Source organism: Balaenoptera musculus, chromosome 8, assembly GCF_009873245.2.
Source record: "Balaenoptera musculus isolate JJ_BM4_2016_0621 chromosome 8, mBalMus1.pri.v3, whole genome shotgun sequence".
Taxonomy (NCBI): domain Eukaryota; kingdom Metazoa; phylum Chordata; class Mammalia; order Artiodactyla; family Balaenopteridae; genus Balaenoptera; species Balaenoptera musculus.
In genome coordinates, this window is record NC_045792.1 from 67,005,834 (window position 1) to 67,029,591 (window position 23,758).

Sequence of the window (23,758 nt, forward strand, 5' to 3'; positions counted from 1 at the left end):
ATGTTATGCTGTTATGGTGATTATATACAAATCTATAATTCCTAATCTGAAACCCTTGGGGCCAGATGTATTTTGGAATTTATTTAGACTTTAGAAAGGAAATATAATCTATGTATTGTGTAATATGAAATAACTTCAACTGGATTCGGGGTAGCACCCCTCATCAAACACATATGAAGTATATGAATACTTACAACTAAATGATTTAAAAAAAAAAAAAAAAAGACCATAAATCAGTTCTGATTCACTTTTGCTACCTACCATATGATTTATGAAAGAACTCTTGTTTTTCAGACCTTTGTGGATATAGAAACTGGATATAAGAGATATGGAGTTCTGGTTGATATTTAATGAAAGTAAAGCTAATTTCCATTTTTTTAGTAAAAGTTGTTGTCAAATCACTTGAGTCAGAGCAACAGATATGTTTGAAATATGCAAAGTGGTTTTTCATTTTATAGTAAAACATCCGAAAATATTTTTGCATGCAATTTCTTTGTTTACCAGGTGGATGGATGATGGCCTAGTAAATGATATCACACCAAAATTGATAGGAGACAGACCTAATACATACATATACACAAAAGCATTGGCAGAATATGTTGTACAACAAGAAGGAGCAAAGCTAAATGTGGCGATTGTAAGGCCATCAATTGTTGGTGCCAGTTGGAAAGAACCTTTTCCAGTAAGTTGTTAGAAACCTTTGTAAATAATTGGAATTGGGAATTTTAAGGCATAATTCTGTACAAAAAGAGTTGGCAATTTTTTATGAGCAGGTTTTGTTTACGGAACATGGCTTACTATGGCAAAGTTGTTTCCGTTTGTAGAAAGAGACACTCTTATTGGTACTTTTATTTCTAATGTAATACTGTATGTATAGATATGCAGATCAGTTTTTAAAATGTTAATTGAAAATTAAATCGAAGGCTATGGTGTTGTCTGGAGTCAAAGGAGACCATGAGTTTTCTTCATGATTGATGAGGGATTGGACTCTGACACGTCAACATTTGTTGGCTTTTAAAATTATTTGCAGATTAGTTTCCCTTGCAGAGGTGAAGGAAATAGAGATGAGAATATTCAGATCTTATTTTATTTCATTTGCTTTTTAGTACCAAAAAGAGGCAGGCCTTCCAAGAGGTTGACTCCTCCCTGTATAGATTACAAGCTAAGGAAGATAAGAGATTTCTGGGATCTGCTGTAGAAAAGCAAGGCATTACGGTATTTGTGAATCCCTGAAATAAGAGAAAACATAAGAGATAAATTGATTTAGGAAAAACTTAGGTCTCTGTAATGGTAGTAAATGATAGTATCTCTTCTGTTGCTTTGGCATTATTCTGTTTTCTTCTGTTTTATTCAGTAATTTTGAGGAGGATTTACCATTTCCCTCAATCTCAGGCTACTGCCTTAGTAAATAGCACAAAATCAAACTTAAACCGTCACCATTTAGCTAAAATATTTGACAGATATAAACTCCTTTTTAAAAAATTCTCTTTGCAGAGAGTTAATGGAAGAGTAGGTAGCCTTTGAAAAAGATTTTACTTAGTCATTTGCAATCTCAGAGGAAGACTGCTTCTATTTAAGATGGGGAGAAATATTCTGGCCTGAATCTAGTCTGTTTTTTAGTTTTTAGAAGAAAACTACCAAGTATATATGTGGAGTTGTAGATTTCAAATGATAAATCTCTAGTTTCATAATATTTCTAAGCTCCCTCCCTTTTTTTAATTTTTGGTATTAGGGATGGATTGATAACTTTAATGGACCAAGTGGTCTCTTTATTGCGGTAAGTAAGCCTTTTGTTTTATTGACTATTCTGTACTTTTTTCTGTTTTCTGTGTATCTGTATATTGTGTATATGTGCTTTGGCTTATATTTCTTAAGGTGTTGTTTTTAATTTCAACAAAGGCAGGGAAAGGAATTCTTCGAACAATGCGTGCCTCCAACAATGCCCTTGCAGATCTTGTTCCTGTAGATGTAGTTGTCAACATGAGTCTTGCGGCAGCCTGGTATTCCGGAGTTAATAGGTATATGAGATGACAATGTCGCTTGTTAAATATATAGTAACTGAGATGGGAAAACTAATGTTAAATAATCCCTCATAACTGATATTTATCAGTTTTATTAACCCATACCAATATTATATAGGCATTATCACTTTCAACTGCAAGAGTTGGTTTAAGTAGGCGATGAAGTGGTTCCATCAGCATTTATTAAGAATTAACATAAATTCTTGTGTACTACCCACAGGATGGACAAGGTCATTAGAAATTAAAAAAAAAAATAACACAAAACATGATTTTTTTTTTTTAATCCAAACTAGAACTTGGTATAAACTTGGCATATATAAAGAGCTAAAATTCACAGAGAATGGCTTACATATATCAAACATGCACACTAGAGCACTTTAATCAACTCATGGGCCTCCTTTTAAAAGGGAGTAGTAGCATTTACAGGTAACACCTAAACCTAAACACCTAAGCTTCTCAATAACTTTTTTTCTAAATAATAAACTGCCCTTATTTTTGAAGTCAGTATTTTATATCTTAAAAAGGAGGGATATGATTATATGAATATATTGTTTCTGGTGAAAGGGAACTCAATTCATAATTTTTTTCAGCTAGAGCCTCTGTAAATGGGAAGGAGATAGGAAGAGCTGAGGTTGTTTGTTGTTCTTTTTCCTCGCATGAAAAACAGACACTCCTGCTAATACAAAGAAGAAAATATGAAGTCTATATTATTTTTTATAAATAATTTTTTGGTAGGATAGGGAAAAAGGGTAGTGTAAATAGTCATTCAGACACAAAAATTAATCCTTTAAAGATAATATTTTAAATATTCACTGTAGAAAAGGCACCCATCATCCTCATTTCTTCCTACTTAAGTATCATGTAAGATTTAGATTGGTTAAGTTTAGCCTCTTTTTATGTTTCATTGCTTTGATCTTTGTCTTTGCAGACCAAGAAACATCATGGTGTATAATTGTACAACAGGCAGCACTAATCCTTTCCACTGGGGTGAAGTTGGTATGATTTTACCTGTGTTTTTGAATGTTAGAATAAATTTTAAAGAACTTAAAATGTTCACTGAGTTTTTACGTTAGAATAACCTATGAGGCATTAGAGCCACCAGTTACCAATTTATTCTTATTTTAATTGCCATGTTAGAACATCTACTAGTACTGCCTTTTGGTCCTTAATAATGTTTCATAAATTTTAAAATATCCTGCTGTATATTCCCTCCTCATCCTACCCTCGTCTGACCCTTACTATTTCTCTGCTGCCATCTGCAGCAACGCCGATAAATACTCGTGGTATGGAAATAATGCTTTTTTCCTCCCTCGTGGGTACTCTCAATCCTGATGTTCCCTGTTCACAGGCAGTATCACTTCCAACTACAAGAGTTGGTATGTTGTAGGAGATAGCTAGTTGTCCTAAGAGTAATAACTGAAGGAATTAGCAAGTAGAATACATGTTGCCAGAATATTTTCTATTACATTTATTAATCTGTTTAAATTCACAGATTCATAGCAGGTAGTGTGTATGCTATGTTACTTGTTTTAGAATAGGAATAGTATAACTTAAAGGCCTACTTAAATTGAATCATTTTTAAGTTGTTGGTTTATGTTTTCAAATTTAAAGTAAAATGTATTTACAGTGTTGATTTAGTACTAGGTCTTATTTTACCTCTAATTGAACAATTTTTGTTACCCTTGTGGAGCGATTTGATTTTAAAGTAAATCTTTGTCTTTCATCCTAGGGTTTTTTATGGCATTTTTATTTCAATTGAAAGATTGACTGTTAGAGCATATAAGAAAAAAAAATCTAGGGTGCTTTTAATTTTATGATAATTATTTGTATTCTTTTAAGAATTTTAAAACACTTTAATGAGTTAGGTTTTTTGTAGTCTTTCATTGTGTTATGAAGTTTAGCAAAAATCAAGTTGAGCTTTATTTTAGTGAATATTCCAGTATACATTTCCATTGAAGTATTAACATACATGATAATAGATTATTTTGATATTGCATAACCTAAATAAATTACAACAGAACTTAATTTGGGGTTGTTTTAAGCTTGTTGATATATGTTAATTTGAGCAACTTATTCACAAGCAAAGGATGATGATTTCCCTTTTCTTTTTTAAGTAAGTACAGTAATAAGAATCTGGAAAGAGGAACAGAAAGAAAGAAGCTATCGTGAGAGATGAAATATAGAAAGTGACATTGTAAACTGATATAGGTAAAACATTAAAAGGATTTTTAAGAGTGAATTTTAGCAAAAATTCATTCATCTAATAAAAATTCATAAATAGTGGCAGTTCTAAAACCATTTGAGTTCAGCAGTCTAATACCCATATTCTCTTAGCTACTATAGAAAATAGAAAAGTTTGTTTTTTAAATGAGCAAACTCTTACATCTTTGGTAAAATATTTTGCTTTGTAAAAACATGTGTTTTTTTTTTTTTCAAAACTTCATTACATGGTTATTATCAAAGCTGTTACACAACTTTTCTTCCTCAGAATACCATGTAATTTCCACTTTCAAGAGGAATCCTCTCGAACAGGCCTTCAGACGGCCCAATGTAAATCTAACCTCCAATCACCTTTTATATCATTACTGGATTGCTGTAAGCCATAAGGCCCCAGCATTCCTGTATGATATCTACCTCAGGATGACTGGAAGAAGCCCAAGGTAATGGTGACTAGCTCTGTCTTATCTGTTCCTCTGACTGTTAAGCAACCCATGCTTACTCTAAAATGCATATTAACTCTGTATTTGTTTATGTTTATGATAAGGCTTAATGGCCTTTTGTGAATGAGAAGACTCTTGAATTTAAGAATTTGTCAGAAAAGCAAAGGTGGTGTTATAATTCACTCTGTTCTAAAGTTTGGATGATAAATTATTGTCATGTGCTGAATTCTAGGTCTAACTTCAGGTATTTTTTCTGAATAACAAATAACATTCAAAATGCTTTGACGCTTATTTTTCCTACAGGATATTATCTAAATCATTCCTTCAAGATGAATCCTTTAAACCAAGTATTCAGGCGCCCCAATATTAAGTTGTATTCCAACAACTTATTGCTTCATTATTGGAAGGGTGTCAGACATACAGTACCTGCATTATTGCTCGATCTTGCACTCAGGTTGACAGGTCAGAAACCGTGGTAAGAAGAATAGCAGTATATACACTATGTATTGGTAAGGTGGTGGAAGCTTGCTGGAGAGACAAAAAGTCACTAGCATGAGCTTTACCTTTAGAATTACTAACCTGATTAATCACAATCACAGTCAGGATGCTAGGACATTTCTTAGAAATTAAGGATATTTGGGGAGACTAACTGTGGATCTCATCTTATTGGGCCATTGATCCTCCAGAATCCCATAATATAGGAAATGTCCAGCGTCAAGGTTGTCATTGTTATTATAAGCTGAAATTGAGCCCTTCTCTCCCCGTTAAAAACTTAGAGGTGAGTTTTATAGGGGATTAAGGGTTAAATGTTTTGCTTTAAGTGGATTGTGCAGTTTTATATGAAAAAACCTAGGATGCTTCTAGAAAATTAACTGCTTGAGCTATCTCAGCTTCCTATTCAGCTTATAATATGGTAATTACCGTTTCTGACTAATTTTTCAGGTTGAGAATTTAAAACAAAAGTTAACAAATGGAAAACTTTCTATTATAGTTGTTATGGCCTTTCTTTCTTTTCTTTTTTATTGAAACCCCACAAACTTAAATAAGTAATCCTACTGTCTTTACCACAATTATAGTGAAATGTACTATAAAAATATTTATTTTTTAACTACATTGGCATTATAGTGGAGCCTTTGATTAGAGAGTTCAGGATTTGAGTATTTATGTGTAAAAAAGATGCTGATTCCAGAACTTCCATCAACTTAAAAAAATAAAAGTGAGGTATCTTCCAGTTATAGTGTATCAGGATCTGAGTTACATGTAGGGAATTTTCTGTGGATTCAGTTGTCCATTATGTTTCTAACCCTGTATGTTAAATATTGAAATACAAGAGAGGTGTTGAACAACTTTAGAATAGGTAAAGAAATACTCAGTGGAAAGAAGATCCAAAATATATTAAAACTATCTTCAAGTTTTCCTAGAATGATCTGCAAAGTGCAGTATTTGTCATTGGCAACATTCTTTCGTGGCTAAAAAGCAGATGTAAATTTGTGAGTGATGGCAGTGATGCCGTCTTGATATTAATAAAGTTGTTGCAAATTAGAGCAGAACAATCAAAACTAGGTCAAAAAAGTAAAATAAGTTAAATACATCACAGTGCCTTACACAGAAAGTGGGACTTAGTAAACTTAAAAAATGAATGAAGAGCCAAAGTTTATTAAATAATTTATAGTAGATGTTGCTACATAACAAATCATCTCAAACTTAGTGGCTTAAAACAGCAGTAGTCATTTTATTTCTTTCAGGATCTGGAATTCAGGAAGGAATCCACTGGGCAACTTTGTCTTAGAGGTCTTTCATGTGATTGTGGTCAGATGGAGCTGAAAGGGGGGCGTGCAGTGGAACAGCTGGTATCACTGTCTCTTCATATTGTGTCAGGATCTCTTCATAGAGTCTTTTTGCAAGGACCAGTGGTAACCTTAGGGGAATTGGACTACGTACATGACAACTGAAGGCTTCAAGGAAAAGTGCTTCAGCAGGCAAGGTGGAAGCTATGTGCATTTTCTGACCTACCTAAGGAAATCATGCAGCACTACTTCCACCTCATTCTTTTAGTCACAGGCGAGTCACAGATCCTCCAAGATTGAAGAAGAAGGGATATAGAGAATAGTCAAGATCATCTTGTAAATGAACGGGTGAGGTGAAAGGTATTGTTGCAGCCATTTTTGGAAAGTGCAGTCTGCTATAGTCAGGCTTCTGTTGCAGACATTCATATTCCTCCCACATGGAAAATGCTCTTGCCTTTTCCCCCCAAAACGTCTCTGACATCAGCTTGAAGCCAGTGTGGTCAGCGAAATCTGGTAAATTGTGGATGAAGCTCTTTAGGAGTGTTTTTTCAGGTATAGTTCCTCAAGTATTAATCTGAAAACCTGTGAACTAAAGTGACAGGTTACCTGCTGCCCGTCCACCCAACATATAATAGTGAGACAAGCATAGGAAATACTTTAGACAGTCTTGTTCGAAAGAGAGAAAAAGAGAGGCACGCAGCAATCACTGGTCCATGACAGTTCTGCATTCCAGCAGGGTCCCGTTTGATGGTTTCTTAGGGCTCATTCCCACTCTCTGGTGGTTTTCTGAGGCTTTTGGCGCTCCCCTCTGAGTCATCCTTCTTTTCCCATAAAAAATGGCCTGTGTTTGCAACTAAATAGCCTTCGTACACTACTTCCTGCCTGTAAAAAGTTGGGAATCTTCAGGGCAGGGATTGGCAAACTTTCTGTAAAGGGCCATATAGTAAATATTTTAGTCTTTGTGAGCCATATGGATTCTGTTGTAACTACTTAACTCTGCTGTTAAATGTAGCTTCCACCTTGTAACTACTCAATTCTTCAGCCTTAGGCAATATGTAAATGAATAAGCATGACTGTGTTCCAGTCAGACTTTATTTACAAAACAGGTGGATTTGGCCCCTAAGCTCTGGTTTGCTGGCCCTTGATCCATAGGCCTCTTTTCATTTGGTACTGTCTCTTTCCTTTTAAGTGTAAACTCATAGGATTCCTTTTAAAACTGTGTGGGTTTCCCATGTATCTATTTTAAAACAATCCACTCCGTTAGACGAAAGTCCACATATCTTTTTGAGACATACCTTTCTCTATCTTGGGTTCCTTATGAGGTTGCTGTGGGATAGCACCCTTGGATCTTAGATCCTTAGACTCTTACATCCTGCCTCTTAAACAATAGTGCTTATGTAAGACATGTCTTTAACATCTAGAGTGAAACTTTTGTTTGTCTGAAAGGTTCTATGAAGTATACTACCTTAAATCTTTCTGAGGTCCTAACAAAGAATCTTATGTTTACATTCTGGATTTGATCTATCCCCAGAAGATGTTTCTTAAAGAATTCCTGGCTGGAATTTTACATTCCTTCCAAATTGCACCCAAACAGATAGTTCATTTTTTAAGATCATCTTTGTCCTCTTTGAGGACATCTTAGCTAGATCATCGAGTTTATTAGATACATTTTCTATTTTCCATGTGACCACGGGTGACAGTTTTGTTAACTTCCAACATTATTTTCCTCACTTACCTTGAAACTCTCACCAACAGTTTCCTTAGAGCCCTTTTATTTTTTCCACTAACATTCTTGGTCCTTCCAGGTTTTACCAGTGGTTTCAAGGGCCTTCCAGTTTCTGTCTGCCCCCTAATCCTAAAGTCAGTACTGCATGTTTTAGATTTTTATTATAGCAGTCCCTCACTCCCAGTACTGATATCTGTTCCCATTATTTGTGCTGCATAACAAATCTTTCAGTTCCCATTATTTGTGCTGCATAGCAAATCTTTCAAATTTAGTATCTTTCTTTTCTTAAAAAATTGAGATCTAATTGACATCAAACTTAGTATCTTAAAACAGTAATCATTTCATTTATTGCTCATGATTTCTGTGGGTCAGAAATTCTAGAAGCCTTTGTTGGGGTGGTTTTTTCTCAGGATCTTTCAAGTGGTTGCAGTCATAGGGGCTGGAGCAGGTACACTGTAGGAGTGGTAAAGGAGAGAAAGGGTACAGAGCAGCTGGGTGGCCAGGCATCTTTCTCTCTTCATATAGTCTCAGAGCCTCTCAATGTGGTCTCTACACATGGACTAATTTGGGCTTCCTCACAGCCTGGCAGCCTCAGGGAGAGTTGGACAGCATACATGACCTCTGAAGGCTTCAAGGGTGAGTATTCCAGTGAGCAAGGCAGAAAGCTACATCACTTTTTCTTACCTCCCCATGGAAGTCACACAGTGTCACTTCCACCTCATTCTTTTTGTATAAGTTACCTTCACCTCTTAATGGGGCGATAATTAAGGTGAACATGTAAGATGGGAGATAATATTTGCAGCCACCTTTGGAAATTAAAATTTGCTACAAATAGGAAACATAAAATAAAGAATCTTCTTACCTGAGGTTTGTCCTGTACAAGGCTTCCTAAGTATCAAAGCAGGAATGCTTTGGGAACCTATACTGTAAAAGCAACAAGAGACATAAAGGTTTTTTATTTAGGCAATATTATAAATGTTAAATATAAATAGATTATATTTATATATAATATAAATTACATATTTACAAATATAAATATGTAATTTATATTATTTAATTTGTTCAGATATTTACTGAGCAAGGTACTGGCCTCTATACCTTATATTGGGGCCTTAATATAATGCCTACTTCTGCATTAAACTAATGTCAGTCATGTCATTCGTGGTGTCCAGTTTACTCATTTACATTATTCTGAGTACCAGCTAGATAAAAATCTGACTTACTGTATATCTTGACATAATTTAAAAAGTATACACATCATATGGATTCCTGGTTAATAGTCACTGGGGACTAGGATGCATGATATTATCACATGTAGAAGCAGTATAAATTATTTACTCTAGCTCTTGAAATGTAGTAGATATTTCATCACTCTTAAAATGGTATTTAAAAAAAATGTTTCCATTGTCTTGTTTTTTTTGATTATTTAGCTTAACTTTCTCCAGCTTAACTTCTCTGAATCTGATATTTTTTATCTTTGTGATTCTCAGTGGAGGACAATTTTGCCTCCCTCAAGGGACATCGGACAATTTTTGGAGATGTTTTTCGTTATCACAACTGGGGGATGGGTGCTACTAGCATCTAGTGGGTAGAGACCAGGGATGCTGCCGAGCATCTTACAGTGCACGGGACAGCCCCTACCACAAAGCATTATCTGCCCTAAAATGTCTATAGTGCGGAGGTTGAGAAACCCTGGACTAGATGACCATTAAGATCTTGCCCTCCTCTAAAAGATTGTGATTAGTTTTTACAGGTTGCTGTAATAAAGAATAAATACTCAGAACATACATGGCAGTGTAGTCCCAGGCATCTGCTCTTACAGCATGTTTAACCAAAGATTGGTGGTGCAAAGTTTTAAGTTTCTTTTTATCCCCCATAGTATTCAATCCAGAGTTTTATTGCTTGATAAGTATTCTGTGAACTTCACACATATATGACCTTTCAAATTTCCTTCTCCCCCTCCAATTTTTTATTGTAATTATGGCTGAATCAGTGATTGGTTTTAGGGTAATTCTGTCACTTGAATGAATCTGCAAATAAGACTAGGTGAGAATTGTCAGTGAAAAAGGAGTTAGGAAGAAAAACTTTTTAGTAAGATGTATGTTGGAAAATCACATTAACCAAATATGTGTATATGTGTGATTCAAGTGTACTATACTGGCTGTGATAGTGGGTATTAATTACAAATCTGTTAAATCTTTATGTTGTTTTTTAGAAAAAAATTGCCTAATCTCTTTTCTAAAAGCAGCATGTCTTGTTTTTTTTCCCTTCAAGTGCTTTCTATCTATTTGAACTATTCCTGTCCAAATTTAGCCTTTGATGCTAAATAATTCTTTTTGTGCTTAATGGAGGTCTTATTTTGGAATTGCTTCCTTGCATGAAGTACAGTTTTTCTTAACATAGTCCATGTTGCCTCATTTTCTTTCAGTATTCTGGATTTAGGGTTTCTTTCTAAATGTATTGAATATGTCATCAGAATTTCTTAGCTAATGTTACTGTTTTGATTTCCCTCCCCATTTCTAATGTTCTAATTTTCTCCTATTTCCCCCATTTCTGAAGCCCCTAATTTTGGGACTTCTAAACTGCATATAATGCTAATCCTTACTGTGGGACTATAAATAGAATTCTTTTTAAGCATTACTTCACATGTAATTTTTCTGTTTACCAGAGGTTAGGAATTTTTGGTGTGTGTTTTGTTTCAAAAAGTTCTTTCTTCCGTTTCTCTACTTAGCATAGGTAATTATTATTGTATAGATGTTGCTTTTCTGGTTAATGTTATGATATCAATGACTTATAGTGAGCCATGATATATAAAATGACAAATTTAGAGATTAAAGCCCTTCACCCTTCTAAAAAGAAACAAAAAAAGTATCGAACTCCCTTATTTCCATAAGGATGGATATTGGGGACTTGGGAAGGTGAGTGAATCTCTTGAATATCTATTTCAGAAAGCTGTCAACATGAGTCATTGATTTCATGGCACGTCCAGACAATCACGGTACCCGTTAGTGTTCAAGAGAAAGTTATTTAAAATATATAGAGAGAGTTGACTAAATGGCAAATGAATATTTCTGTATACTTTGCTTCCATGATGCTGAAGAGTTGAGATTATAATGGAACAGTATGTTATGAATTCACAGATAATCTTAGTAAAATGCAGCTGAACTAAAATGTGGCTTAAGGAACAAAAAGGAAAGGAATACTAATTGAATCCATTTATTTGCTTAGTATTGTATGTAGAAAATTTGACCTTGAAGTATTGTATTTCCTTTGAAAATTAATTTCGTATATCAGCAGAACTCTCTTTAGGCAGTATTAAATTCATTTACTGCTGCTTAAATTCAATTAACTGCTGCTTAAACTTAGTGCTGCTGTATTAAATTCATTTTGGATTTATAAAATGTTCTTCTAAGATGCAGAAATATTCTTATTTCCTGGTGGTTTGGTACACTTATTGAATTACGTGTTACAATTTTATTGTTAATGTCTCAAAATAGAAACTGGTACCCTGGGTGGTGATGAGATTTTTCCCTATCTATGCAAATTATGAATCTCAATTTTTCTTATAATACAGGATGATGAAGACAATAACTCGTCTTCACAAAGCTATGGTGTTTCTTGAATATTTCACAAGTAATTCTTGGGTTTGGAATACTGACAATGTCAATATGTTAATGAATCAACTAAACCCGGAAGATAAAAAGGCAAGTATTTTCTGTCTTATATTAGAAAACAAGTAGCATACTAATTAGAGTATGCTAATTAGCAACCCGAGAAATAATTGAGTATTTTCCCCAACTATTATACAGTAAGAAAGTTGATCTATTTATAGTCTCCCATTAAAGCTTCAGTCATAATTGGTGGTGATAAAGTTGCTTTATCCTAGAATTTATAATGTAAGTATGAGAGTAGCAGAGGTATTTTCAAAGCATGATTGACATGTTGATTCTCTTTTTCTCTTTAATGTCAGATTCGAAGAGAATTTTGACTTCTTTATGCATTTTCCCCCCAAACACTCTGTTTTCTTTAAGTTTTAAGGAAAACCTTCTCTCAGAAATTGTTTTTGTATACTCTTTTACTTTTTGCCATTCCACATTTTGCTCTTTGTTAATTTGAAACTAAAACTCTGTATTCTCTTTTTAAGGTTACCTTAGATATTTGAACATGCATACTTAACAAAGTCTAAATTGAGTAATTTCTATAGCCTCTTCCTTACTGATATTTAGGACCATAAAATGTTTTAGCTCTGATTACCATCCTCATTAACTTATATGGTTATATGTTACTTTAGTTCTCTACTTAAACCTCATAATTAGAAATGATTATTTTGTTCAGTTTTACTTAGATTTAACTATATATTTATTAGTGTCTTTGCTATCAGATCTTCTCTTTAGGGTCATTTTTTTTCTGCTTGAAATATATCCAGAATACAAGAATATGATTGTGTAGTAGGTATGTTGGTAGTGAATTCTCAGTTTGTGATTATGTTACATGATGTCAACACATTAAAGACAACTTTCTTTTTATATTTGTCTTATTTTCTTGGTGTTGAAAAGCCAGTCTAATTTGCGGCTGCTTTACTATCCTCTCTTAATTTAGCAAGGTCTAATATAATATTGATACTTCTACCTTTTCTTGGATAATGCAAAGGGTAACACCTATCTGCTATGTTGTTATGTTTTTTAATTCTATATTTATGTTATGTGCCTCACAATCATTCCTATTGTAGTCTAGTCAGTTAGTATTCATATAGATTTACTGGCATAATTGTCCTTTTACTGCTCTTATTTCTTCCTCCATCCTCCTCTAATGATTCCAGACTTCAATCTGGAAGCATTTTCATTCTGCCTAAAGAGTACCCATTAGTATACTTCTTCTAGTGTGTGTCTTCTATTGATGTCAGCTTGTATCAGTTTTTATTCTTCTGGGAATATTTTTATTTTTCAAAGATATTTATACTGGTATAGAATTCTATGTTAGCAGCTTTCTTTGAGCACTTGGAAGACATCTTCTCATAGTCTTTCGGCTTCCATTGCTCCTTTTCAGAAGTCAGTTGGTCAGACTAATGTTTCTTTGGAGGTAATCCACAGTGCCTTCTCTGGTTTTTAAAAAAATTTTTTCCTTGACTTTCAGCAGTTTTACTCTGATATGCATAGATATATGTGTGTATATGTGGTATATGTGTGTTTTGAATCTTTGGCTTGGTGTCTCACCATTTTTGGAAAATTTCCAGCCATTGTCTTTTCAGATACTGCTTCTATTCTATGCTTTTTCACTCTTCCTATGGGAATCCAGTTGCACATATGTATGACCTTCTCATAATATCTCATATCTTAAGTCAAGTCTCCATTTCAGTGCACTGGTACTTCAGTGATTTATTTATGATAGCTTTTTTATTTTTGGTCTAGAACTTGCTATTTTCAGAAATGATGGTAAATTAAATTGTGAATAATCTGTTACACCAAAAAAATTACCTGATTGTGTGTGGAGGAGCACTGAGCAGTGTATAGCCCTCTTATTTTGTCATGAAATAGCATTTTTGTAAGGCTTTCTTTTCCAGATTTATCTACCCTTTTCATCAGATGGCCTACTTACAGTTGTCTAAACTCCTAAGCCAGCTTTTGTAACATATTCTATCTCTTGATGTCAATGCTGTTTCTCTAGGAAAATTAATCTGTGTGGTATGCAGGATGTTCAAAAAGAAGAGATAGTATAGACAGAAGGAAACTGGAAATAGGTGTATTGATACATGTATAAAAGGAATTCTTAGGTCTATTTGGACAATGGGATTTTGTCGGTTTATTTATTTATTTTTAATGATGCAGGCTTCTTTCTTCTTCATGTACTCTTTAAAAGCTGACATGAGTTTTCAGATTATCTTCTCAAATGTGTCTTTTTTTAATGGACGATATGAAATAGGAATAAGAACTTTTTTGTGAATAGCAGTAACATTTAAAAAACTAATACAGTAAATGTTTTGTAATCATGTCATGTGGAATTAGCCTTTAGAAAAAGTGTGAATTTTTGACTGGTTGTGAAAAAAATTATCTAAGAAAGTAACCAATAATTTTTTTGTTTATGTAGACTTTTAATATTGATGTACGACAGTTACATTGGGCAGAATATATAGAGAACTACTGTATGGGAACTAAGAAATACGTATTGAATGAAGAAATGTCTGGCCTCCCTGCAGCTAGAAAACATCTGAACAAGTACGTTTTATATGGGTTTGATTTCATCTTGTCTTCCTTATGAAATATTACAGTTTTTTCTAAGCTGATAAATTGAGACACTGCTAATAATATATTGTATCAATATTTAAGAAAAGTGGTTGCCTTTGGGCTGTAACTATGGTAGTATTAATTTAGCCTATGATTGTTGAACCTTACTGTTTTCATCAGCTTATACTGTCCATTAGTAATAAAGTCAGGTGGAATTTAGTTTTAAATATCACTTTTATCTTCCCTTATTGCTAGTGAAGAAGTAAAGATATTAGGAGAAAATAAAAATATATTTTAAACTGGAGGTAATGTAACGTTTCTTTTACCCTATTTAAATACATCTTTAGAAGAGGAAAAGAGGTATAATAATACATTATTCACTATAGAACTTTTTTCCTTGTTTATAAAATAGTTGTAATTATTCCCTTAGTCTCTTGTAAAAGTAATACATACTAATTGTTAAAAAAAAACCTCAGAAAATAGAAAAGGAAAAATTACTATTAATCCATTATTCAGAGATGCAGTTGGTTTTAAAAGTAATCTCTTTTATTCATAGTAATTTTTTAATACAAGTTTTATAACAGTTTTCAAAAGTTTCACATTATTATTATTCTTGTGCTTTCAACTCTTTGAGAATTTATAGGGCAGCTAGTTGTATAGATGAGGAAATGGAGACTTAGGAAAGTTGTGTTTGACAAGGTCATATTGTATTAAGTGGCAGGGCAAACTAGAATACTGATCTTTGACTCCTAATTCAAAGCTCTTTTGTCTACACCCATTGTTCGTGTGTTGTACGGTTAACCCTTGAACAACATGGGTTTGAACTGCGTGGGTCCATTTATTGATACATGTAGATTTTTTCTATAAATACATACTATATTACTGCACAATGTGAAGTTGGTTCAATTCACTGATGCAGAAACACGGGTAAGAAGGGCTGACTGTGAAGTTATACTTGGATTGTTGGAGGGTCGATGCCCTAACCCCCATGTTGTTCAAGGATCAACTGTAGACCTATATCTTTCACTGCCTGTTGAAGTTAATGGAATTTATGTAACAGTATTGCATATGTAAAGGATTTATATTCCTTTCTAACACCATTAAAAAACATCAAAAATGTTTTGAAACATGAGCAAGATAATGAGCATGTTGCTCTTTGAGAATGGGAGGGTCTTCCTATATAGAGCAAGTGCCATGTTTCATTCACGAATGAGGACTTGTCCAGTTGGCTTTTGATCCTGGGACTGAAGGAGTAAATTCACTTGTCTGACAACTTTTAAGCAGCTAAAGATGTCCAAAAAATGTTTATTTTGTCTGTAGGATGATGTATATGATGAATCTACCTTTTTAGATTAGATAGGAAGCTCTGAAGTGCAAGGGATATGTCTGTTTTACCTACTAATGTACTTGCTGACTAGCACAGTATAGGGCATATGGAAGGATGCTAAATAATACTTGTTAAATAAATAAATTTGCATCCCAAATGTACTGTTATAAAAAAACTTTGTGTTATTCATTGTTAATAGAGGTAATGCATTGTTTGATGGACTCTTGTCCAGAATGTGCACCATCAGGTTTGTTTGATGTTTGCTAACTTTCTAATTTAAGGACTTCTGGTTAGTTTGTTGTTTTTTTTTTTTTTAAATAGATTTATTTATTTACTTTTGGCTGCGTTGGTTCTTAGTTGCTGCGAGCGGGCTTTCTCTAGTTGTGGAGAGTGGGGGCTACTCTTCATTGCGGTGCGCAGGCTTCTCATTGCAGTGGCTTCTCTTGCTGCGGAGCACTGGCTCTAGGCACACGGGCTTCAGTAGTTGTGGCACACAGGCTCAGTAGTTGTGGCTCACGGGCTCTATAGAGCGCAGGCTCAGTAGTTGTGGCGCATGGGCTTAGTTGCTCTGCGGCATGTGGGATCTTCCCGGACCAGGGCTTGAACCCATGTCCCCTGCATTGGCAGGTGGATTCTTAACCACTGTACCACCAGGGAAGTCCCTTCTAGTTAGTTTTTAAATAAGTTGCAGCTTAGTATGGATTTGAACTTTGATTAGATTAAAACTGAGCATGAATTATCTGCTATCCAACAATATTCTATTCTAGAAAATAGTATCCAGTACATTTCTTGATTTGCTTTTCAGGTTGAGGAACATACGTTATGGTTTCAATACTATCCTCATGATCCTGATTTGGCGCATTTTTATCGCAAGATCACAAATGGCAAGAAACATCTGGTACTTTGTGGTTAGTCTGTGTTACAAGTTTCTGTCTTACTTCCGAGCATCCAGCACTATGAGATACTGAAGACAAGAATTTAGCATTAGAACATCTATGCATATGGTGGTCTAAATGCACAAAATGTAAAATGTACTTAAGTCATTTCACCTTTTGTCAAGACATTAAACCATCTTAACTCAGAGTGTGGAGTAAATTATGGTACATTTTATGTAACATTTTAACGTATGCTCATAAAAACCTAGTGAACACACTGTGGTATGCCAACTCAAATCTATAATAGCCACCAAAACCATGACTTAACATTTTGATCCCTGGGGAAAAGGGGTTGGGTGAGGGTAGGAGTGGGGAAATAGGAACACTGACCAGTATAACTGTGCAATTCTGGAACATATTAATTAAAATATGCCTTAACATACAGTGATTTTCTAATTATAATATTTAGTGCAGTGGAAAGCATTTATTTGGACAGGAATACTAGCTAAGTGGTAGATATTTGATTCTTTAGTGTTTGATTTTTTTCATCAGTTCAAGTGGGTTTTAGTTTTGTTAAAATTACAGCCAAACTATTTTCACCTCATCCTGTAAGTTATTGAGTGGTCTCAGACATGAGAGACACGTTCTTATTTTTCTTTCTCTGATTAGAGGTCTGATGCATGTCATTTTTCTATAAGCAGTCAGTTGCTTTCATAATCAGAAGGCTATATATTATTATAGAGGCCCTACTGGATCTAAATGAGTTTGAGAATCCATGTCAACATATGCTATGTGTTTTTAGAAGGAAAATGAAAATTCAGTAAGACTGTTAGTATCAAAAAGAATAGGAATACATTTTTCTTGACCACATTATGACCAAATGAAAATCAGTTCTGTGACATTTTGTTCATATTTTGAAGCTGGATGATTACTTGAGACTTTGACAAGCAGGTGTGGGTGCAGGGAGGAATTCACCATACTTGTGCTCTCTGCCCTTTTTAAATTTTATTAATAGGACTTTAAAAGGCTTATACTGTCTTACCAATGAAAACTAAAAGTACATTACTATGGAGGAATGTATTTGCAGGTAGTCATAGCATTAAGAAAATGTTTTCATATGTGTGTAAACACATACTAATTTTTGACCTTGAGAGCTGAATTTCTTCCAGAAAAACTAAATAATACATAAAATAATGTGTATAAAATTAAAGAACTTTATTTACATACCACATAAAGTAGCAAACTGTTGAATGAGTTTAAAAATATCATTTATTTTTTTCTGCGTGTGGTTTTAGCTTTTAGAAAGGAATTCATTATAGAAACAAGTAATAGCAAGAAAATCGATGTATATTTTAATGATACATTATAATTCCCTTTAAATCTTAATAGTAGGTAACTCTCCTTACTGTTATAACACATTTGCTTTAACATATCAGCATAACATGTTCTAATTTAGCTGATCAAGTTGTACTATATTTAAATCATTAACAATGTATCTTGAATATGTTTAATGAAGTCAGTTCACAATACAAAAAGTTACATAGAACTTTACATCTTAATTTTCTTCATCAATTTAAATGCAATGTATAAGAAGTTTATTTTGTTATTGTGAAAAAAACTAAATGTAAAGGAAACCACCTTCTTCCGTGCAGGTGTATAATCTTGAAAAGGAAAATGCTTCCATGTTGAAGCCAGATTTTCTGTAGTAAACCTTTTAAAACATTATTTTAAAAGAAATATGTATATAAATATAAATACATATGTATTCTTTGCAATGATACTAAAGTCTCTGGTCTAGGACCATACCTTGTGTAAGGTGTGAGAGACCATGGCAGTGTCTAAAAATGGAATAAATGATGATGCCTTTGATTTGAAGTGGCCCACAAAGTTAACTATAGATGTCCTATACATTGAGTACTCCATCTCTCCAAATACATTTCCATAATGTGTTGAAAACATGCTAACATTTGTATGATTTTTACACATCTGCTGAATATACTTAGAATCAGATGAATTGTCTTTGTGTCTTGCAAAAGAATCAGGTACAACTTCAGCAGGCGTGTGAAGTACATGGAAGGTGTATGTCTCTGAACTCTGTCATTGTTCCTGTAATCTAACTTAAAGAAATGATAACTGGGAGGGTGCTGAGGCCACTGCATTAATTTTGTGTGTTTAGAATTCTTTTGTCAAAAGAAAGCTAATGAATAAATTAATATGTCATTCTGGAACTTAAAAGTTCTAAAATTAGTTTAAAAAGTATATAGGTTGTTAATCCTCACCAACTTGACTTTAAGCTTAACTCAAACAAAGATTTTGGAAATCATTTGTGTTTATGTCATTTGCTAGACATGGTTTTTAGTTCTTTCTGATTGTGTTTTACACACAAACTCAGATTTTAACAGGATAGCCTGTTAAATTAATATTTCATTTAACTCATTTGATAAAGCTGTTTTTTAAACATTGGGTTTTTTCCCCCTATTCACCCTTGATTCTTATAATTCTGGCATATGCATTTGTCAGTCGTGAAGTCATTATAACTATATTTAAACTTGACTTGGCAACGTTAATATGTTCAAAAACTCAACACGGAGAAGCATGGCAATACATTCTTTGACTTAAGGATGGTATAAAATAAATATTTTCTGAATCTGCGTAATAAAGCTTGGAAGCAGGGAGGAAAAATCTTCTCTCCCTTTTTTGTGCTTGTCTGTAGGAACTGTTTCAGGGTTTTTTGCTTTTTGTTTTAAATGTAAATCGATAGTCTTTTATAAGAAATAAATAGAAGCATTATTGGGTGCCTTTGTTTGTAAACCAAAAAGTAATAAATGAATCCCTATATTTCCATTATAGTATTTATTGTATTTTTACAATAATTGTCCTGAAAATTACTCATGAGGTAATGTGGTTAGGATTACAGGAAACAGTTCTCATTTATACTTCTTACCTTTTTAAAGGTGTACTCATTACTTTTTATATCCTAATTTTATTGAATTCTAAGTCTCTTACACAGCATTTTAGGGGAAGCATATAGGCAGGATGAATACTTTTTGTTAAAGTATTATTTTTATTTATTAGCTGGAATGAGGTGGTTTTTCTAAAAAGTGCCAGGGTGTCATTAGGCTCCAGCTCCTCTCCTCCACCTTGAATGATATTATATTAATTTATAAATACATTTGTTGTAATTTGTCTATTGAGTAAGTATAAGGAATCATTCATTAGTAATAGAGGGTAACTAAAAAAGGAGAGAGCTGATATCAGGCTGGGGTACAGGTGAATATAGATGTCCTTCCTAGCCAAGCTCTTCTAGGCTGACTCCAAGCTGTGACTTGAAAATATTAGCACTGACTTGCTCTATTTTGAGAAAAACTCCCTAATCTTTTGCATGAGGAGCTAGAGAAAGGAAGGTATACTGCATAACTTGATATAGAAATGAGTTAATTAAATTTACAGTCTCTGTGATAAAAGAAATATGAAATATTTTCTTATTGAATTAGTATTTTTATCTTGAGACATTTTCAAGTCATAGAATGAATGAATGCCTTTTTTTTTATGATGGTACTCTCTTAGCTTACATCTCTGCTACCCTTAAGATTCCTAAACAAATCATCTTTGTCATTTGAGCATATTTGTTAAATTATTCCTTTGATTTTTCTTTATTAAAGAAAAATTTGAGTAACATTAAGTTTGACGTGCTCCTTTGCAAGTTGATTGCTATAAAAATACATTTATATAGAAAAATGTAAAGTGATAAATATGAGTTTAATATCTTTATGGTGGGCAAATAAGGCTATAATTGTCGTTTTCTTTCTCCCTTTCTTTCCCTCCCTCCCTCCCTCCCTTCCTTTGTCACAGATCACATACAATACCTATACTTTTATACAAGATGAAGAGAGGAAGGGACTTCCTTGGCAGTCCAGTGGTTAAGACTCCGCACTTCCAGTGCAGGGATGCAGGGGGTGTGGGTTCGATCCCTGGTCAGGGAACTAAGATCCCACATGCTGCGTGGTGCGGCCAAGAAATTTTTAAAAAAGATGAAGAGAGGCAGTGAAGATTTTTCTGAATTCATTAAAATATATAAGCATACCTCATTATTCTCTTCAAAATATTTACTTTGAGATTCTCTCCTAGACATTTGACTTTGTTTTTTTATGGGGTTGAATTAGGTGTCCTCCAAAGATGCTTTGGAGGCAGAATTCCTTTATTTTCTGCTGTTATACAGAAAACCTAATTCTCTTTCTCTTTCTCTCTTTCTTTCTCTCTCACATATATCTGTGGAAAGCTTATCTTCAGTTTTTGAGAGCAAAGTTTAACTAGAAAGTGTTAGGTTGAAACATGTAAAAATGCTAATACTTGATGGTCTTTGAACTACAAAGATAATCTCATATGACTCTACCTAGTATTAGAGCTGCTTTTTTTGTTTTATTTTTTAACAAACACACCTGAACCTAAACATACAGATGAATGGATTTTATTTAAAATAGTCATCCCAGGAGAATATATATTTATTTCATCAGTACTTAATTTTTTGACATATAATACCTACTTCTCTGCTTTATGTTACATCTTTCACAGGTTTGTCATTTTTCCGAACTGGGTTGTTGATTTCTGGTTGTTGAGAGGAAAACCAGCTCGCACCTTTTACACTGTAGAAATAACATTAGTGAACACTTGTTGAGCACTCACTATGTGCCAGGCACTACTCTAAGCATTTTACATGTATTAACCCATTTGTGCCTTACAGCAACCCTTTGAGAAGGGCACCTCTGTTACCCGTGTTTTATAGGTGTGGTAACTAAGGTGTGTAACATTAGTAATTTATCCATGTTACACTGCTAGTGGCAGAGCCAAGGTTTGAACTCAGGTAAGTCCAGCTCAAAAGCCTGCTACACTTGTCCATCACACTATACTGTCTTTCACTATAGGAACACGTGCTTCTGGACCATTTAGGGAGGTTCTCTTATATGCTGTTGGGTTAGGCACTATGTTTTATATATTGCAATTATCTGTTTATCTGTCTGTATCACTCAACACACTCTAAACTTGTCAGTGGTTCAGATCGGAGTATGACACACTACCTACCCTTTAGCGTTGTATGACTTAACATAGGTAAGTAAACATAGTTTTAATATAACATATAAAGAAAAGAACAAAATACTAAAAGCACAAAGGAGTGATTACTGCTTAGTGTTTCAGGGAAGAGCTCATACAGACATACAGTATTTGAATTGTGGTTTTAAGTCTGATTGGAAGAATGGTGGGAAAGGGAAGCGTTCCAGGTACAGAGAAGGGCATGTGTAAAGGGAAGTGTGGGGAGCCATGAGGAAATATTTTGGTGCCAAAGGGGAGGATGACTAAGGGAAGATGAGGCTGGGGAGGCAATTGGGAGCCAACCGAGGGCCTTTATATGCTCAGAATTCACTATGGAATGTGGAATGGCTGTGGTCAAAAACACTCAGAATGTCCTCCTAGCCAAAGCACACCAATTTCTATTAAATATGAATAGATTTTGGACTTCAGTGAGCTGACCTATTACACTTATTTCCTGAATGAAATCAACTTAAGAGAAAAAATTCTCCTGAAATAGTGACACTAAGTATTTTTGAGAATACAAGCCACACCAGTGTTTAAACAGCTGGTCTCTCTGTTTTTCAGTTTTCTGTGATTCTCAAAGTATGATCCCAGACCAGCAGCATCAGCATTTGCATCACCTGGGAACTCAATAGAAATGCAAGTTTCAGATCCCACCCAGACTTACTGAATCAGAAACTGGGTGGGGCCCAGCAGCCTGTTCTGACACGGCCTCCAAGTGATTGTTATGCACGCTGAAGTTGGAGAACTGCTGGTCTGAGTAGTCAGTCTTCGTGAGATACCAGCAAGGTCCAAGTAGAGTGCATTCCTAGGACCTGGGACAAGGTCTGGAAAGTCCCACTTGAAACTAAAAATCAGTATATAAAACATGACACAAAACACATAGTAATACATAGGAAATGGTCTGGCCTCACAGGAATAATGCCAAAATGTTCAAGAAGTTAGCCTTATGTGATAATTATGGGTGGTCTAGCTTTTTGACCCTTATATTTTCTACGTTTTCTGCAATGAGCCTGAGTTTTTTGTAAACTAAAGCAAAAGTTTTTATTTTACAGTAACAAATGAGGGTGTGTGGAATCTGGAAAAATAACAAAAGCCTTAAAAAAAAAAAAAAAAAGTCCATTCATTCTGGGTTTTTAACTCCAGATCTTGAGATGGCATTTTTGTCTCATGGTTAGAGAACAACCACCTACTATGCTATGATAGCCTTTGAAATTGTCCAGGTCTTTATTATGTTTTTGGTAAACTCGGTAAGTACATTCATTTCTGTGCTTACTAGTTTCTTACTCGGTCTTTATCTGGTACTGACCATGAGTGTATGTCCTTTCTGTGCAGCCAAGTTACCACAGTCCTCCAACTAGCTTACTTTCCCATTGTAATTCCCATTATAGTGCTCATATTATATATCAATTAATTGTGAGTTTATGGAGAGTCAGCTGTCACAGAGAGTGCTCAACTCTTCGTAGACTGAGAAGGTGTTTCTGTCCTTAAAACTGGGTTCTAGAGCCTGTGTCATGGGAACCTCGCATAATTACCAAAGCATGCAGGCAGTTGAAAGTATTGCTAATTTTAGAAAGTTTTACCTGAGAAAATCTGAAATGATTAGGGGGTTTGCCTTAAGCTATATGAAAACAGGATCTAACCCCATTAGATTGAAAATACCTGTTTACTTTGTTTCCTTCATACACTTGTGAGCTCTCCCATAGGGCAGGGCCTGTTTCTTTAAGGAACCTGGCACATAGAAGTTACTCAATAAATGTCTCAGCTTAATTGATAATATGAAGTTTGTCCTTCCTTCTATCAGCCCCAGAATTGCTAAGCTTCCTTTTCCTGTATAATACAAAATTTTACAATCGAGAAGAATTTGCCAAAAGGAGTATAAAAGTTGACACCAATAATTTCATTTTTTTCCCTCACCTAGAGATGCTAACAAAAGACAATGCAAATGCTCCAAGTTAGGAACTCCACAATTGACAAACTTTACTAAGTCTTTTATTCGATAAGCATTGATTGGCTCTTTGCTAGCCACTAATGTAAAGTCATGCTAAATACA

General features: G+C 34.3%; 1 protein-coding gene across 4 annotated transcripts in view; it reads left to right on the forward strand.

Annotated features, from left to right (window-relative positions):
• The window catches only part of FAR1 (fatty acyl-CoA reductase 1), a 74,421-nt gene extending 53,845 nt beyond the window's left edge, over positions 1-20,576 (forward strand). For 2 of the 4 annotated variants that reach the window (XM_036860416.1, XM_036860417.1), the window contains 9 exons: positions 505-682; positions 1,733-1,777; positions 1,900-2,018; positions 2,950-3,017; positions 4,510-4,681; positions 11,769-11,898; positions 14,279-14,406; positions 16,548-16,650; positions 20,470-20,576. In XM_036860416.1, coding sequence (XP_036716311.1) covers positions 505-682; positions 1,733-1,777; positions 1,900-2,018; positions 2,950-3,017; positions 4,510-4,681; positions 11,769-11,898; positions 14,279-14,406; positions 16,548-16,650; positions 20,470-20,541 — 1,015 coding nt within the window. In that variant the 3' untranslated portion in view covers positions 20,542-20,576. Of the gene's footprint in view, positions 1-504; positions 683-1,732; positions 1,778-1,899; positions 2,019-2,949; positions 3,018-4,509; positions 4,682-11,768; positions 11,899-14,278; positions 14,407-16,547; positions 19,460-20,469 lie in introns of those variants that run through there. The other 2 variants (XM_036860419.1, XM_036860420.1) reach the window with 1 other exon arrangement.
• The last annotated feature ends 3,182 nt before the right edge of the window (positions 20,577-23,758 follow it).